Raw genomic sequence first — 19,618 nt, forward strand, 5'->3', positions numbered from 1 at the left:
CATTATAGAGTTTGGGTTCCTTAAGCCAGTATAGTACAATGCCTTGAGCAACAAGTAGGGACTTTTAGCAGTGACCTTTGGGAACTCATTCCAGGCATAACTGAGATGCATGCCACACTTGAATGCAAACTTGGGACCAATGCCATGCTGGAATGGAGCTAAATTTTGGGTCTAATCCATAAGCCATTCTACCATCTAAGCTGGCCTAGGTGGAGATTATGCTCCCAAGGTGTTGTGTGTAATGTTTATATGCTTTTTCTAACTATATCTGTGAAATGATTATCCCTTTGTAAAGCCAATTGATGTTAAGTGGTTAAGTGCTAGGCACTGGGCACCCTAACAAATGAAGGAACATAGGTAGTGAGGACTTGAACCAATGGCATTAGAGAGATGTCCCCAACTTCCTACCTCCCTCCAGAGAGGCATGTATAGCCTAAGAGAATAGGACCAGAGCTTCCATGTTACATCTGAATTTTATTTTTGCTTTAAATCATTCTGGAGATTTTTGCTGTTTCATGATATATGGAAATTCACTAACAAAGTCCATATACCTGTCTTTCATCAGTTAGCACTGGTTCACTATCCTTCTTATTGTAGCATTGGTTTAAAGTACTTTGGATTCTTTGAGAGTTTTAACTCATTCTTCTTTCTGCTTTCACACACACACATACACTAAAAGATCATCTCAGTGGTATGGTGCTGGGGGAGAGGGATGGAAAGGGGAAAATATTCTCTGTTGGTTTATTTGCATGCATACTTGGCTTTTTTTGAGGCTTATATTTTTGATGTTTTCACTTTCTCCCTCATATTTCCCCTCACTGTCACGAACCCTCGCCCTTCTGCTGATGCTGAGTTTGGGCTGCTTACAGCGTTGCCCTCTTTGTCTTGTAGAATATGAGAGTTGGTGGCATTCCTACTCTGAGTAACCTCAGGGAAGAGGGAACTGTTCCCAGGTTCCTTTCTGTCAAACCTTACAGTCTGATTTCTCCTATGCTATGACTCTGAACACAGCAGAGTAGAGTGGTGGGACATCAGATTGCTCCTTCTCTTCATTTTCTTTCCTTCACATGACTAAGCAGAGTAAGCACCTGTCACTTTGAGGAATGAAAGGTAGAAGGCTGCCTAGACAGAACCATTGAAGCTATGTGGCAAGCCTATGTCCCAATGTCCAGCCAGGAGCCTGAGAGATCACTTCAGCTGTCTGCCAGGGGTAAAGGAAGTCTTTTCTGGAAGGAGATACTGGAGTGGTTTGCCATTTCCTTCTCCAGTATGTTGCCATTTTACAGATGAGGAACTGAGGCAAATGCAGCATAAGTGACTCACACAGGTTGTAAGTGTCTGAGGGCAGAATTGAACTCAGATCTTCCTGATTTCAATCCCAGTGCTTTATTCACTGCACCACCTAGCTGTCCCTAAAAACAGTTTACTAACTCTGGATAACTGGATTAGATCAAGTTTGCTAAACTGATTATGATCAGTAGACCTTTGAATTCTGTGCCTAAATGTGGCTGACCAAACCATTATTGGGTGCATAGGAACAAAGTACATAGTACTTTGGAATAACAATCAATGGTGAGACCTGAAGGTACTTCTGTCAGCTAAGGCTTAGCAATAGGCCAGTCTTCTGAGAAGTTCTGAATGAGAGCTCTAAGTATTATAGTTCTTTGATAATGATTCTTGAGTATTTTGTTAACTTTGTATAGAGGTTTTTCCTATCTCATTTTAAAGCTAAAATTACTCTGTATTTTGGGCATAATTCCTTTCTCTGATATTTGGTGCTGAAGAAGTTTGCACAAAAAGATCTATTCTGCAATCTTGATGTTCACACAACTCCCACAAAACTATTTTTTACCATTCTCCTGGGGCAGCTAGGTGGCACATTGGATAGAGAACTGGGCCAGGAGTCAGGAAAACTAATCTTCCTAAGTTTAAATCCAGCCTCAGATACTTACTAGCTATAAGACTCTGGGCAAGTCACTTAGCCTCGTTTGCCTCATTCTCCTCATCTGTACAAATGAAATGAGGAAAGAAATGGCAAACTGCTCTAGTACTCTTGCCAAGAAAACCTCAAATGGGGTCATGAAGAATCAGACATGATTAAAATGACTGAACAACAAGCACCCTCCTAGGTGAAACTAGCTTCTTTCTCCTCCAAGTGGAAAGAACCTACATGTACAAAAATATTTATAGCAGCCCTTTTCATGGTGACAAAATATTGGAAATGGAGGGGATGACCATCAATCAGGGAAAGGCTGAACAAGCTGTGGTATATATGTATATATATACACACACACACATATGTAATGGAATACTATTGTGCAATAAGAAATGATGAGTAGGCAGATTTCAGAAAATCCTGGAAAGACTTGTATGAACTGAGGCAGAGTGAAATAAGCAGAACCAGGAAAACATTGTACCCAGTATCAGCAACATTATGTGATCACTCAACTATGAGTGATTCAGCTCTTCTCAGAAACATAATGATCCAAAACAAGTACAAAAGACTCAAAAAAGGAAATGCTATCCATATCCAGATAAAGAAGTGATGGACTCTGAATGTAGATTGAAGCATTTTTTTCCCTTTTATTCTTTCCCGTGTCTTTTTTTCCCCTTTTGATCTGGTTCTTCTTTCACAACTTGTGTCTACTATGGAAATATTTTTTACATAATGGCACATTATAAACTATATAGAACTGCCTGCCATTTTCAGAAGGGAGGAGGGAGAAAAATTTGCAGCTCAAAATCTTGTAAAAATGAATGTTAAAAAATTTCTTGATATGTAACTGGGGGGGAAATAAAACACTATAAAAATTAAGTAACTACAAACAATAAAAAGAAAAAATTCTCAGTTTCAAAAGGTTATTATATAATCGACACATACCTCAAAGCATATCAGGATGATTTTATTTTTTTCTAACAAATGCAGAAGGTCATGTTTACAGAGGGTACAGGACTAGCCTCAAGTAACTTGGTACATGACAGGCTGACCTGGAAATAGATCTCTTGTTCCCTTTACTTCCAAGTCTTTTCATTATTGAACCGTCAGCCCTTCTTCTTCAAGACGGCTATGCGTTTTGGGGGTTGTTAACTTTCCCCATAAAAAGCATATTATCGTCAACCAACAGAAAGACCAGGAATGGACTATTAAATTGAATGACTAGAGGTAAAGGCCACCTTGCTGAAGAAGTGACGATCATCATGCCTGTGGCAGCTGCAGCTTCTGTGCCCTCCTCATCCACATCTAGCACAGCCTTGTGGACCACCTGTGAGGAGAAAAACAACATTACTGAATCTGGAGGTGGGGATACAGGGAACCACATCATGAAGGATGCTGGGAGAAGTCCTGTATGGGCTTTGAGTATTGGACCATGGGAGCTTTTGGGGTGACTTGTGGCCAAATTAAATGAGGTTTCCCTAAAGCAATCCTACGATCACTACTACGTTGAAATCAGTGCTGAGAAATACAGGGGGAGAGGGAAGAACTTTTTAGTATTTCTCCTCTATTTCTTTTCTTTTCTTTTTTTTTTGGTGAGGCAATTGGGATTAAGTGGCTTGCCCAGAGTCACACAGCTAGGAAATATTATGTCTGAAGCTGGATTTGAACTCAGGTCCTCCTGACCCCAGGGCCCGTGCTCTATCAACTGTGCCATCCAGCTGCCCCTTCCTCTATTTCTGAGAAAATTAAATTGCTCCAAACAGTTGGTAATTGCTCTGGACAGTTGCCACTGCAGCTTCTTCCATCCTCATTATCCTCTTTTTAATATCCTTCCACTCTCCTCATACACTTCATTGTTCTTCCTTCCCACTACCTCATCCTCTCTTCCTCATCCTCTCCCTCCTACCCTCTTCATATTTTTTGCCTTCTCATCTTTTCCCTCTAACTTCTTTCTTTCTTCCTCCAGCCTCCTTATCACTTTAAATCTCCCATCCCTATTTTCCCTATCCTGTCCTCATGTCCTCCAGAATCTTCCTCACCTCTATGCCTTCCTCCTTTTATAAGGGAGTTTGTGCTTCACAGACCTGACCACAGAAAAGGGGCTTCAGAATGCTATTTAAATGGATTGTAAAGTAGCCCCATCCCTGCCCAGGTGAGCTTGAGCCAGTCCTCTGGAGGCTGGCCCTCTTGTATTGCCTGCTGCATGTGTGGTGGGAGATCTGGCTTCAGCTTGGTGGAGAGACTGCAGAGATTGTTAGAGTTCAAGAGGCAAGGGTGACATTTGAATGGCAGAAAAGAGATCTGGAACTGCAGCTCTGTGAGGAAAGCTAGCCCCTTTAGTCCCCAGTGCCTGCTTCCCCAGAAAGGGAGAGGAAAGGAAGAAGCGTTTATATAGTAGCTACTGTGTTCCAGGCACTGTACAAAGTGCTATCATTATTTTCATTTTACAGTTGAGGATATTGAGGCACAGAGAGGTTAAGTGACTTGATCAGGTACTTGTCACGCAGCTAGCATCTGAGACTGGATTTGAACTCATGTCTTCCTGACTCCAGTCTGGCAATCTATCCACTGTGCCACTTAGCTGCCACGTGATACACAATAGACAGCTGTAACTCTAGTCTAATACCCTTCTCAGAAAGAGGAAAATAAAAGAGAAGTGGCCTTCTTCTCCCTCCTCTCAAAAGTGGAAATCACAATCTCCTTTTGTAGATGGAGTAGGCCAGATCCCAGGATCAGGTGTCTAAAAAATTCCCTCAACAGCCAGCCTGCAAATACTCACTGCTTGGTCTTCTGCTATAATACTACCTCCCTGTGTGGTCTACTTAATTTGCCACACACAAGCCATCTATAGCCTGTGACATGAACTGACCTATGTTAGATGGGTCCTCATGTTACAATAACATTTTTTGCCATTCCAGGTGACCCCTTTATGAAGTATACATGATGGCATAGTTCATAGAAAGTTGCAATTAGAACCAGGAAGACACTAGTTCAAATCCTAACTCAGATGCTTATTAGAGGCATGACCATGGGTAAGTCACTTAAACTTACTGTGCCTCTATTTCCTCCTCCGTAAAGTAAGGAGACTGGACTGAATGACCTCTGAAGTCCTTTTTAACTCTTTAATCTATGATTCCATAAATCTGAATAGGACCCCATAGGATAAAAAATGATAGGCCATACTACTGAATCTTTTAAAGATGGGTCAATGAATCCAGGAGAGACTCAAAGGAACCTAGCTTCTGATTGGAGGCATATAGGAGATTAGGAAAGAGAATGAGGAGAAGCCAAGGGATATTGTAGACAGAGATACCTGCCACAAAGAAAGGAGCCAGGAGTCTGGGAGGGCGGCTGCTTGGGCATATCATGCATGAATAATGTCTATATTCTCTCAGATTACAAAGCTCAAGGCTCTAATCTGATACCTCCTTTTCCCTCTTAGACTCTATCGTGCAAGCCTGAAGCTTTTCTTTCTAGGCACAAAAAAGTCTGTTTCCTTTCTTTGTTTTCGTTGTCTTTATAAACTTTGTCAACCACAGTCCTTTGCTAGTCTGGTTGTACTTATTGGGAACAAGAAGGCAGTTGCAATGGGAGAATCTTTCAGAAAGAGGGAGATTCAGATCTAACACTGAGGTATTTTGCCTGGCTACAGGCTATGAGAGGATTACAGAGAATTTGATATTGTTTCTCTGCTATGGGAAGATATATTTATATCAGAAACCCATCTGGGCAGTGAGTCAATAGTAGGGTAAATAGCAAATAGGAGTGGTTGAACAACTAGCACTGTTCATCACACCATCCCACCACTTCCATGCTCATCACACCCTCCCTCTCTTCCCCTCCTACTTATTTCTTTTCTCAACCTAATCTTCAGTCTCTACTGCCTGATCCTTTCATCCTATATTCCTCACCTTTCCTTTCCCATTCTTCTCATCAATTAATCAACAGGCATTTATTAACCATCTACTATTGTGCCAGTGAAGTGCAGCTAAGTGGTGCAGTGGATAGAGTGCTGGACCTGGAGTCAGAAATACTCATCTTCTTGAGTTTAAATCTGCCCTCAGACACTTACTAGCTGTCTGACTTTGGGCAAGTCACTTAATTCTTTTTGCCTCAGTTTCCTCATCTGTAAAATGAGCTAGAGAACAAAATGGCAAACCACTCCAGTATTTTTGCCAAGAAACCCCCAAAGGGGATCACAAAGAGTTGGACACAACCAAAAAAAGACTGAAGTGTGTCAATGAATGAAACAATCTTTCCTCATCTGACTCTATTCATCTCCCTGACTTCTTTAATTTTTACTTCACACATTCATCTCTTTCTTCCACCTTTCATTCTTCACATAACATGGTACAGTGGAAAGAGTCCTGACCATGTAATCAGGAAGGCTGGGTTTTAAATTCTACCTTTGACACTTACTAGCTATTTGTTATGTTGTTCATCCTTTGTTCTCATATATGACCATAGACAAATCATGTAGTTTTTCTGAGCCTAATTTTCCTTGTATATGAAGCAGAGATGATTGTACTTGCCCCACAATGTTGTATGAAGAGATGAAAGGGACCTTAGAGGTCATGTAGTCTAACCCCCTCATTTCAGAGATGAGCTTCAGAGATGTTAGATGACTTTCTCAATGTCACACAGCCGAATCAAGTCAACAAGTATTGATTAAGTGCTTACAATCTGTCAGGCACAAACAGAAAGACAATACCTGTCCCCAAAGAGCTTATATTCTATTGGGGAAGTCAATACAGTTTAAAAAATTACCAGGAATGCAGGGCTGGTTCAATATTAGGAAAGCTATCAGCATAATTGATCATGTCAACAACAAAACTAACAGAAACCACATTATCTCAATAGATGGAGAAAAAACTTTTCACAAAATACAATACCCATTCCTATTAAAAAACACTAGAGGGCATAGGAATAAATGGAGCCTTCCTTAAAATATTAAATAGCACCTACCTAAAACCTTCAGCAAGTATTATATGTAATGATAAGCTAGAAGCATTTCCAATAAGACTGGAGGTGAAACAAGGATTTCCATAATCACCACTGTTGTTCAATAGGGTACTAGAAACATTAGCTTTAGCAATAAGAGAAGAAAAAGAAATTGAAGGTATTAGAATAGGCAAAGAACAAACAAAGCTATCACTCTTTGTAAATGATATGATGATATACTTAGAGAATCAAGTAAAAAACTACTTGAAATAATAAACAACTTTAGCAAAGTTGCAAGCTATAAAATAAACCCACATAAATCACCAGCATTTCTATATATTACCGACAAAGCCCAACAACAAGAGATAGAAAGAGAAATCACATTTAAAGTTACTGTAGATATTATAAAATATTTAGGAGTCTATGTGCCGAAAGAAACCCAGGAACTATATGAACACAATTACAACACACTTTCCACACAAATAAGGTCAGATCTAAGTAACTGGAAAAACATCAGTTGCTCATAGATAGGCCAAGCTAATATAATAAAAATGACAATTCTACCTAAGTTAATTTACTTATTCAGTGCCATACCAATCAAACTACTGAAAAATTATTTTATAGAGCTAGAAAAAATAGTAACAAGATTCATCTGGAAGAACAAAAAGTCCAGAATATCCAGGGAACCAATGAAAAGAAATGCAACAGAAGGCAGTCTAGCTGTACCAGATCTTGTATTATAAAGCAGTAATCATCAAAACTACTAGGTACTGGTTAAGAAATAGAGTGGTGGATCAGTGGAACAGGTTAGGTATACAAGATACAGTAGTAAATGACTATAGCACTTTACTGTTTGATAAACCCAAAGACCCAAGCTTCTGGGATAGGAACTCACTATTTGACAAAAACTGCTGGGAATACTGGGAAAGTGTATGGCAGAAACTAGGCAAAGACCAAAATATTACACCATATGCCAAATAAAGTTAAAATGGGTACACAATTTAGATGTAAAGGCTGATACTATAAGTAAATTGGGAGAGCAAGTAATAATTTACCTGTCAGATTTATGGAGAACAGAAGAATTTATGACCAAACAGGAAATAGAGAACATTATGAAATGTAAAATGGATAATTTTGACTATATTAAATTGAAAAGTTTTTGCACAAACAAAGCCAATGCAACCAAGATTAGGAGGGAAGCAGAAAACTGGGAAAGAATTTTTACAACCAATGTCTCTGATAAAGGCCTTGTTTCTAAAATAGATAGAGAACTGAGTCAAATTTATAAGAATACAAGTCATTTCCCAACTGATAAATGATCAAAAGATATGAATAGGCAGTTTTCAGATGAAGAAATTAAAGCTACCTATAGTCATATGAAAAAAATGCTCTAAATCACTATTGATTAGAGAAATGTAAATCAAAACAACTTTGAGGTACCACATCATACCTATCAAATTGGATAACATGACAAAACAAGAAAATGATAGATGTTGGAGAAGATGTAGAAAAATTGGAACATTAATGCATTGTTGATGGAGTTGTGAACTGATCCAACCATTTTGGAAAGCAATTTGGAACTATGCCCAAAAGACTATAAAAATATGTATACCCTTTGACCCAGCAATAGCACTTTCCAGGCCTGCATACCAAAGAGATCATAAAAATGGGAAAAGGACCCATATGTACAAAAATATTTATAGCCACTCTTTCTGTGGTAGCAAAGAATAGGAAATTGAGGAGATGCCAATCAATTGGGCAATGGTTGAACAAGTTATGGTATATGAATGTAATGGAATACTTTTGTGCTATAAGAAATGATGAGCAAGTGGACTTCAGAAAAACCTGGAAAGATTTGTATGGACTGACGCTGAATGAAATGAGCAGAACCAGGAGAACATTGTACACAGTAACAGCCACATTGTACAATGACTAACTTTATAGATTTAGCTATTCTCAGCAATTCAAGGATCTAAGACATCTCTAAAAGTCTCATGATAGAAAATGCTATCCAGAGAAAGAACTATGGAGTTTGAATGCAGATCGAAGCATGCTATCTGCTCTTTTTTTTTCCTCTTCTGTTTTGTTTTGTTTCTTCTTTCTTGTGGTTCTTCCTATTGGTTCTAATTCTTCTTTACAACATGACTAATGTGAAAATATGTTTAGTAGGAATGTATATGTATAGCATATATCAGATTGTATGCCATCTTGGGGAGGGTGGTGGAAAGAGATGGGGAGAAAATTTAAAGCTCAAAAGCTTGTGGAAATGAATGTTGAAAGCTAAAAATAATGAAAAAAATTAACTGGCATATAACGTCATAGCAGTTATTCAAATTTGGACACAAAACTAAAACTCTCCTTACTATTCTGTGTTGCCTACAATGACAACTCTATTATTAAGAAGTTAATTTTTAGGTTTTTTTAGAGTTCAAAGTCACTTTACTTTTATCTCCTCTCATTCTTTGCTAACTTGCTACACAGAGAATACAGAGATTAAAAAAAAAGGTAACAATTTGAATAACAGATTTAATAGAAGACAAATGAATTCACCTTATGATACTCCCATGACCAAGTTACAAGTACATAGATACTTCCATAATTACACTTCTTTCCCCACACATTCAATTCAGGATGAAATGAGATACTGTATGTAAATTGGAAAATGGAAGAAGGTGGAGAGAACAAGAAGTATGGAAACAAGTACAAATTATATGCAAAGTCTTTTCAGAGCTAGGAAAGCAGTGTTAACAGGGAAGACCACAATAGAAGGTGGAATTTGAGATGATTCTTAAAGGGAAGAGGGATTCCAAGAGGCAAAGGTGAGAAAGAAGAACATGTCAGGCATGGGAGATAGCCTATGCAAAGGTGTGGAAGTAGAAGATAGAATGTCTTGTGCATGGAACCATAAGGAGGTCAGTTTGATAGAAACATAGTGAGGCAGAATAATGTGAAATCTGTCTGGCAGATGGGTTGGAATAAGATTGTGATAGGCTTTAAATAGGCTTTATCTGAAGGCAATAAAGAACCACTGAAGCTTCTTGAGCAGATGCCTTTCTCCATTTCTTAACTTTTAAAAAATTTTTTCCCATTGTCATAGTTGAACATATTTGGACTTTCCTCTGTATGAATGAACGTGCGCATTTTTGTTTTTTTTTAAAGTGATGATCTAGAATGTGAATGTCCATTCCCTCTGTAAGCATTTCTGCACATACATTGTTGGAAACACAGGAAACAAAACAAGCTTCATTTGCCCAAGCAAAGAGCTAGGGATCTGTGAGAACTTGTAATAAAGTACAGAGCAGTTAGGAGAGCTAGAGGTCACAGATGGGCATGGGATCACACCTAGTAGGTGGACACCCAGATGGAAGAACTATAAAGGATGGTCCAGGGTCAACTGGATAGGATGGATTGGGTGAGTGTTCACTCACTCTTCAATCTGAACTTCTTTGTAACAAGGAAGAAGTTAACAAAAGTGAGTGAATTAAATCCCTCTGAGAAAGGAGGAGAGAGGCATGGTCTGGGAAGATCCAATCTTGGATGGGGTGGAAGGGCGGTTCTTTGTTTTCAGAAGAGGCTGAAGCCAGTTTGAATTGGCTCCAGAGAGCTGATTGTTAAATTTTTCTTGTAAGCATTTACACCTTGGAAATTGACAAACACTATAAATTTATTGTTGTGTCCATTTCCTAAACTTAAGAAAATGGAGAAAATGTTAATAATTAAGATTAAATTTAAACTTGTGTTTTAAGTATATTTTTTGGCCAGAAGGCTGGTGTTTAAACTGCTACACCTCTAGTCTTTTTCCTGGTGGGGATACCTTCTAATAATCTAGGCTCCAGCTCTTACTATTCAATTTGGCTAATAGCTGAACTGGGTGAATAAATGTGGGGAATTTGAGCCAGTGTTCATTCTCTCATGTCATTCCTTCATGCATTAGACAAATATTTATTTTACACCTACTATGCATCCATCGCTGTGCTAGGCGCTGAAAATGAAAGGACAAAAATTAAGCCATTTCTGCCCTTGTGTGAATGACCCTTGCTGAAGCCTGGTTGTTGCCATGTAAGCAGCCACTTCTGGGTCCTAGATGATTTTTTTTAATCCCAAGTTCACTTTCCAGTACATACACTGATGCCAAGGTAGACTTCCAGATTCAAGAGTGTTGGAGAAGGGACTCCAATGAGCTGACTTCAATTGATGTAAAAAAAAATTAAATTTGCTTTGGAAAATGTACCAATAGAAAAAGTGCTGCACTGCACAGCTGTCCAATTTTTTTGTTCAGTCATTTTTTTCAGCCATGTCTGACTCTTCATGACCCTAATTGGGGTTTTCTTGGCAAAATACTGGAGTGATTTGCCATTTCCTTTTTCAGCTCATTTTGCAGTTGAGTAACGAAGGCAAACAGGATTAAATGACTTGCCCAGAGTCACACAGCTAGTTCAGTGTCTAAAGCCAGATTTGAATTTGTGAAGATGGATCTTCCTGACTTTGGAACCGGCACTCTATCCACAGAGCCATCTAACTGCATCAGCTGTCCAATAGTTACTTAAATTATCAATGGCAAGGACAAGAATGACACATGTAAATATCAGAGGATGATGCCAGGTGTATTATGTTTGAAAGAAAGGGGCATAGAGAAAGTATATTAGAACTGGAAGGAAGCTCAGAGATTTTCTAGTCTAACACTGTGCCCCTCTCACTCTCAATAATCACTTTAAAGAAAAGGAAATTAACTCATAGAGAAATGAGGTGACTTGCCCATGATCTCAAATTCATGTCTTTTGACTGTCTGGCTAGGGCTCTTTCCACTCTACCATACTGGCTCAAACAGAGACAACTTTAGAAGTTTGGGAATTTTGTTCAGTCCAACAGGAAATAGAAAACCCCAGAACCCCACCCATGCTAATAATGTGCTACAATTAAGGATGTTTAGAAGACTGAAAGTCAGTGTATTTACTGGTCTCTGTCAGCAGCACAGATGTGTCAGGCACATAGGAAGCACTTAATAAATGTTTGTTGATTGATTATTAGAACTGTATGTACAAACATTCTAGCTATCTTCACAGAGCTAAGGAATCAAACTTTTTGGACTCTTTGGGGGGAAGGAAGGGAGTACACATCTATAGCAGTAACAGAACTGTTAAAGAGCAAGAAGCCCATTTTTGTGGGTTGATGATGCCGAAACATTCAGCCACCGATCTCCCTGATCTCTAAGGAAACTGGGGCTTGGAGGGAAAAAAAATCTTCAACAGTACAAAAATGCAGCACCAACCAAAAGGTGCATTTAATTATGAAGAGCAATCATCCACTACAGCAGCGTATCCAGGAGTTATATTACTGTGTATTGATAATGTTATTCTGAAAATCCATTGGTCAGGATAAGCTTATTTGAAGTGGCCCTGAAGCAACACTGGGCTTATTTGAAATTATTTGGCATGACTCAAGGAACCATGGGACTTCTTTGTGACATAGCTGTCAGGAAAGATGATTCCCCTGAACAACAAACAAAATCCTTGACTTGGCATTCAAGGCCCTCCACAATCGGATATCAATCTGAGTTTTCAGCATCGTCTTACATGCTTTGAAGAATAACAACTAATTTATCTATTTCTTTCAGGCTTGCAAAGCATTTTCTTCACAACAACCTTGTAAATCCAATGCTGATGAAAATGAAGATGAGAAAAGAGAACTGGTTTGCCCACAGTCACATACCTAGGAAATGAGAAGCTTATCGTGGAGTAAACTTGTACTGGATTTAGGGTCAGGAAGAACTACATTTGAATTCAGTCTCAGAAATGTAATAGCTCTGGGACCTCAGGCAAGTTATCAATCTCTCTTGGACTCAATTGCCTCATCTTGAAAAGAATAACAGCTATTATTTAGATAGTCCTCTAAAGTTTGCCTTACCTATGTTGTCATTTGATCCTTACAACAACCTTGTGACACAGGTGCTATTATTATCCCCAGTTTTATAGATAAGGAAGAAGGAGGCACAGAAAAGTTAAGTGATTTGTCCAGGTTTACCCAGTCAGAGAACGTCTGAGATAGGATTCAAACTCAATTCTTTGTAATTCCAAGTCCTGTGATCTATCCATTGCACCACCTAGCTGGAAGGTAAATGCTATTAAAAGAATAACATATATCTCACAGGTTGCTGTGGCAATTGAATGAGTCACATACCCTCCTTAGGCCTCATTTCCTCATTTGTAAAATGATAGTGTTTCTACTAGAGGGCCTCTGAGGACCTTTCCAGCACTAAATCTATGATCCCGCCTATGTCAGGTAATTTTTTTCATTTTTATTTTCAGTTCTAGATTCTCTCCCTCCCTCCACCTCCTCCCCCACCCATTGAGAAGGCAAAAAGTATGATACCAATTACATGTATGATGTCATGCAAAACTTATTTCTACATTAGCCATATCACCAAAAAAGCAAGAAAATTAAAGTGAAAAAATATTCTTCAAACCGTACTCAGAGTTCATCAGTTCTCTGAAGGTTGATAGCATTTTTTATCACAAGCACTTTGGAATTGCTGTAGATCATTGTATTGATCAAAATAGCTAAGTCTTTCACAGTTGATTATCATTATAATATTGCTGTTACTGTGTATAATATTCTACTAGTTCTACCCATTTGATTTTGCATCAATTCACAAAAGTCTTCCCAGGTTTTTCTGAAGTCATCCCCTTTGCCATTTATAACAGCACAATAATATTCTATACCAATCATATTCCACAACTTGTTTAGCTGTTTCACAATAGAAGGGCATCTCCTTAATTTCTAATTCTTTGCCTCCACAAAAAGAACTACTATTAATATTTTTGTATGTATAGGTCCCTTTTTCTTTTTGATCTCTTTGGGATACAGACCTGGTAGTGGTACTGTTGGATTAAAGGGTATGCACAGTTTGGTTTCAAATTGTCAACCATTTTACCTCTCATGATCCTCTCCGTATCTTATTTGGTCATGAACTCTTCCTTTATCCATAGATCTGTCAGATAATTTTTCCATGCTTCTCTAATTTGCTTATGATATCACCTTTTATGTCTAAATCACGAAATCATTTTGAACTCACCTTCATATATGGTGTGAGATGTTGGTCTATGTCTAGTTTCTACCAGATTGCTTTCCAGTATTCCCAGCAGTTTTTGTCCAATAGTGAATTCTTGCCTTAATAGCTAGGACCTTTGGGTTTATCAGACACTGGGTTATGGTGGTCATTTACTTAACTTATTCCATTAATCAACCACTCTATTTCTTATCCAGTACCAGATTCTTTTGATGACTACTACTTCATAGGATAGTTTGAGAACTGATACTTCTAGGCTACTTCCTTTCACTTTTTTGGATTGATTCCCTTGATATTCTGGATCTGTAATTATTTTTTCTTGTCTTATTGCTATAGCTAGCATTTCTAGTTTGATATTGCAAAATAATGGAGGTAATGGACATACTTTCTTCACCCCTGATTTTATTGGAAAGGCTTCTCATTTATCCCCATTACAGAGAATGCTTGCTTTTGGTTTTAGAAAGATACGACTTATCATTTTAAGAAAAGTTCCATTTTTCCTAAACTTTCTAGTTCTTTTAATATAAATTGGCATTGTATTTTGTCAAAAGCTTTTTCTGCATCTTTTATTATAAATATATGATTTTTGTTGTTTTGTTATTGGTATAGACAGTTATGCTTATGGTTTTCCTAATACTGAATCAGCCCTGCATTCCTGGTACAAATCCAGCCTGGTCATACCATATGATCTTTGTGGCATATAGCTTTAGTCTTCTTGCTAGTATTTTATTTAAAATTTTTGTGTCAATATTTATTAGGGAACTTGCTGTATAGTTTTCTTTTTATGTTTTTGCTCTTCCATTTCTGTTTTTGCTTTCCCTCAGGCACTTTATACATTAAGCTAGGTGATACAGTGGATAGAACACCAGGCCTAGAATTAGAAGACCTGAGTTCAAATTCAGCCTCAGAGACTTATCAGCTGTGTGACCTGGATAAGTCACAAACTTTGCCTTAGTTTCCTCATCTGTAAAATGGAGATAATAGCACCTACCTCTTAGGGTTATTATGGATCAAATGAGAGAATATATAAAGCTCTTTGAAAATCTTAAAGAGTTATATAAATGCTTTTTTTTTTCACCCACGTCCAACTCTTTGTGACTTCATTTGGGTTTTTCTGGTAGCTATGATTATTATTTATTAGGTGTTGGATGTGTAGCTCAAATGGGTCTGCCATTCATTGGCTTTGTGTTCTTCAGCAAATCATTTCCCCTCAAAGCTTCCCATTGCCAAAGTCTTTCTGACTTAGATCAGGAAGAAGTGAATTCAAATCTAACCTAGCTATGTGACCTGTGGCAAGTTTTCTTTATCTTTACAGCCATAATTCTTCACTAGGTACCTCAAAAGGTTATTGTGATTCAGATACTTTGTTAACCTCGATACCTTATAGGTATGTGAATTATTACTGTATTTTCAGGGAGCCAGATTGTATTTGAAAACATGGGCTAAAATAATAAGTTATCTTATTCTGGGTTCTATGGAATTTACAAGAATTATAGCAGTCCATGGGATCCATAGGCATATATTTTTGTCATTATTTACACCACTGCAATGTTACCAGCATGACCGTGTTCACCTACCTTACCAAAGCAGAACTCAGTATCCTGCCCACCTCAATCTCTGCACCTAAAAACTTGAGAAGGAATTATTTAAAGTTGTTGAACCTACTTTGGAAACTCTGAGGTTGTTTTGTCCAGTTATTCCAGAAAGATTAGCTCGGTTGGTAAAGACTTCCTCAATACCCATCGTGGAAAGTATCTTCTCCAGTTCATAGTCACTAGAGATTGAAAATTTTGGCAAAAAGAGATTGATCTCTCTGTAAGAGAAAAAAAAAGAATGAGAAAAGAACACTGTGAACATTTTATTCTCTAGCACCTTTGGAATGAGTAAACCCATGAAACCATCTTGATATTCAGTTTAACAAGTATTTATTGAATGCATTAGGACCCTAGACAGAGACTCTTAGAGCTAGAAGTGAACTTGTCAAAACTCAAAGGGCCTTCAAATCTTGGCATGTTAGCATGTTGAAAGTTAGACTAGATAGCTAGTATCTTCATATCACAGAATGTTAGCCCACATTTTTTTTTTGTTGAATCCTCTCTTATGTTCTGCTGTATATGTGGAAATGTTATTTTTCTTTTCTTTTCTCATTTTGTATTTAAGTTTAAAATGAATAAAAGATTTACCAAAAAAAGAATGTTAGATCGTGAGAATGTCAGAATTGAAAAGGGCCTTATAGTCATTGAATGTTAGAACATAAAACATGAAACATTAAAGTTCTAAGGTACTTTAGAATATAGAGTATTTAGAACAGAGAATATTAGAATTGAAAAGCTTCTTAGCAATTACTTTGTTCAATCCCCTCATCATAAAAATGGGAAAGATAACCAATTATTTGACCAAGATCCCACATCAGAGTACCCAGCATTGTACAGAAGATGAATAGTATACAGTTTTTGGCAGACAGTTAGGTGACACAGTGGATAGAGATCTGGGCTGGGAGTCAGGAAGATTTGAGTTCAAATCTGACCTCATATACTACCTAACTGTGTGACCCAGGGCAAGTCACTTAACCCTGACTGCCTCAGTTTCCTCAACTGTAAAATAAGGATAATAATGAAAACAACCTACCAGGGTTGTTGTGAGGATCAAATGAGATAACATTTGTAAAGCTTAGCATAGGCCCTGGCACACAGTAGGTGATATATAAAAATAGCTGTTATTATTGTTGTTATTATTACCCTTGAGGAATCTATTTGGGGAAAAAAAACACCATAGTATAAAAATTTTGATGAACATTAGAAGACTATATTTGATAAGATCCATGAGTGACACCAATCTACATGTTATTAAGATTCAGAGGAGAGAATTCTTTGGAGTATTCAAGGAGGGCTTCAAAAAGGATAGGGGAACTAATATTTTAACCTCTCCATATAAGTTGCCTTTATTGGTGAATTAAGTGGAATAAGGGATAAGTTGGTGTTTGAACCTTCAGAAGATGTGTGTTTGTGTTTGTGTGTGTGTATATGTGTGTGTATGTTTTCAATCATTTTTCCTTTACAAGACTACCCAAGACACAGAAATGAAAGATCTATGGCTATGCTCATATTACTTTGGCCTTTCTAATTTCTATGTTCTAAGAATCCCTTCTAGTTCTAGAATTCTGTTTTAACATTCTTTAATCTAATTCTAAATCTTCCAGCTCTAGCATTGCTATGTTCTATTATCTAACAGTCCATGTTCTAAGAGATGCTCTAATTCAGACATTCTCTCTTCTCACATTTAAATTTTTTATCTCATAATCTCTATGAAAAATCTCAGGTTGCTGGAGACCACCTTAATGCAGTCCTCAGTAAATCAGATTTTTAAAAATGTTCTCACTTTTAGAAGAAAGGTGCAAAATAATTAGTAATAGGGATTTTGTTTAAAAGAAAAAAAATCCCACTTCTAACATTAGCTCTAAGGTTAGAGCTTTCTGCATATTTGATTGACTTTCATACTCAGAATGGTGACTATTGGTATCTGCAAGAGCCTCAATAATGTGTAAGACAGTCTATCAGTCAATAAACATTTATTAAACACCTACTATGTGCCAGGCACTATGCCTTTACAAATATCTTATTTGATCATCACAACTCTGGGAGGGAGGTGCTATTATCATCTCTAGTTCCAGTTGGACAATTCTCCTTTCTTCCTTCTTTGTTTCCTTCCTTCCTTCCTTCCTTCTTCCCTCCCCTCTTTCTGTCCATGTGGGGACTCATACCTTTACATGTGGGTACTCTACCCAAAGGAATAAAAATTTTGATTGCTGGAGCCTCACAAGATATCTTGGAGTTTGGGAGCTAGATTTTTTTTTCTCTTCTATACTTATTTATTCTATCATTTTTTTTAAAAAACTGGGACAATTAGCTCTTTTATCCCATGTTTCATTTATGTTTGCTTGAAATAGAGCTCTGGAAAACCAGGCTCTGATAAAGCCCATTGGGATTCAAATGGAACTACTTAACCATGCCCTAAATCCAAATCACTCTGGCTCTCACTGATTTGCCAATACTATGTCCCAGCCCAAGCCTCACTTGGTCATTGTTTGGGTTTTGGTGGCTCAGAATAACTGCAAATAGCAATTGTTTCTGTTTTGGCCAGAAACTTTGAGGGTCTTCCCCTCCCAGTTTAATTTTTTTTTTCTTGGAGTGGGCAAACTAAGGCCATCTTTGGCCTCATTTCTTACCTAGTCTTAAATCACTGAATGGGTATTGCTTCAGACAAACTGACACATGGGAAAGACCTTACCTTAAAAAGGTCAAGGTCTCCCACTGCATCAGAGGTCATCTCCAGTCCTCCTGTGTCTTGCCACTGTACTCAGATGGCTCAGGAGAGAGTGAGGCTGGTGACTTTGCACAGCCCTGCCTCACTTAAATCCAATTCACTTACAAATCAAGACATCACCCTCCTGTGTCATTGGTACTCTTCAAGAACAAAAGACAAACAACAATCCATGTGTTATTATCTAATGCTTATATTTGTATCTCCTAGCTTCCTGTTCTCTAGATGCCATACACAGTAGATGCATAACAGGTGTGTCATGAATTGAAAAATTTAGAATGTCTGAGTTGAAAGAAATTTTAAAGAACCATCTATCTAGTCAAACCCACCAGTTTTTGTTAAATAAGTCCAGAAAGAAGTGACTCAGTGAAGTCATTCCAGTGGCAGCTGTGCTGGGATTCCAACAAAGACCTTATGAACATTCTTTGCTCTGCTACTGACAACTGAATTGAATTGAAAGAATTAAATTGAATCAAATAAAATTGATTTATTTCTTAATTTGTCGTGGTAATAGATGTGCAATTGAGTTATTGATGAGTTGGTTTCCTCCTCCTGTGTCTTGGGGATATTATTGGTTTCTAAGAGTCCAGTAAAAACATAAATAGTCCTAGGATGGAAGGCAAGAACTGATTTCATTCTCCAGTTTGACTTTGTGGTGAAATAGAAAGAGGCTTAGATTGACAGTCAGAAGACTTGGAGTGTTGTTCAGGTTCTGGCACTGAATTGCTGAATGACCTTGAACAACTACTTAATCCCTCAGTTTTCTTATCTATAAAATGAGGGAAATGTTATCTACCTCTCAAGGTTGTCATGAGGAAGCATTTTGCAAACATCAAAGTTTTATAGCTTTGTGAGGTTATTTATTTATCAGATCTATTGCCTGTCTTCCAATGAAGTGACTTAGGTTCCTTTCTAATGCAATTTTTTGTTTGTTTGTTTGTTTGTGTTTTGGTATTTATGTAATTTACTTATGTGGTATGTCAGAAAGATTCCTGAATTTTGAATCGGTTTGAATCTCTGCTAGTTGTAACCTTGGTCAAGTCATTTTGGTTTTCGAGCCTCAGTTTCTGCACCTGTAAAATGAATTTATTTGATGACTTCTATGGTCCTTTCTAGCTCAAAAGTCTATATTGTAATTTTACTTATAAAAAAAGAATTGGGAAGGCACACGTCAGTTTTCGATATACACCTTCGCTGGGGTTATTGGCAAATAATTAGGCCCTAGGCGTATAAGAAGCACAAAAATGAACAAACAGAAAAAGCACCTAGATTTCCTTATTCTTAAGATTTTACTGAAGACTATTGTGGTATTTACAGTAAAGGATGATGTTTAGAAAATAATAGAGTCATTAGGG

At 37.7% G+C, this 19,618-nt stretch overlaps 1 protein-coding gene across 1 annotated transcript in view; it reads right to left on the reverse strand.

Annotated features, from left to right (window-relative positions):
* Positions 1 to 2,882: 2,882 nt before the first annotated feature.
* Positions 2,883 to 19,618, reverse strand: part of LOC114039017 (alpha-1-antichymotrypsin-like) — a 29,298-nt gene continuing 12,562 nt past the window's right edge. The window contains exons 4-5 of the mRNA XM_027856591.1: positions 15,609 to 15,756; positions 2,883 to 3,263 (exon numbers count right to left, since the gene is read on the reverse strand). Of these exons, the coding sequence (XP_027712392.1) occupies positions 3,066 to 3,263; positions 15,609 to 15,756 (346 nt within the window). The 3' untranslated portion in view covers positions 2,883 to 3,065. The remainder of the gene's footprint in view (positions 3,264 to 15,608; positions 15,757 to 19,618) is intronic.

Source organism: Vombatus ursinus, unplaced genomic scaffold, assembly GCF_900497805.2.
Source record: "Vombatus ursinus unplaced genomic scaffold, bare-nosed wombat genome assembly UNPS02011572.1, whole genome shotgun sequence".
Taxonomy (NCBI): Eukaryota; Metazoa; Chordata; class Mammalia; order Diprotodontia; family Vombatidae; genus Vombatus; species Vombatus ursinus.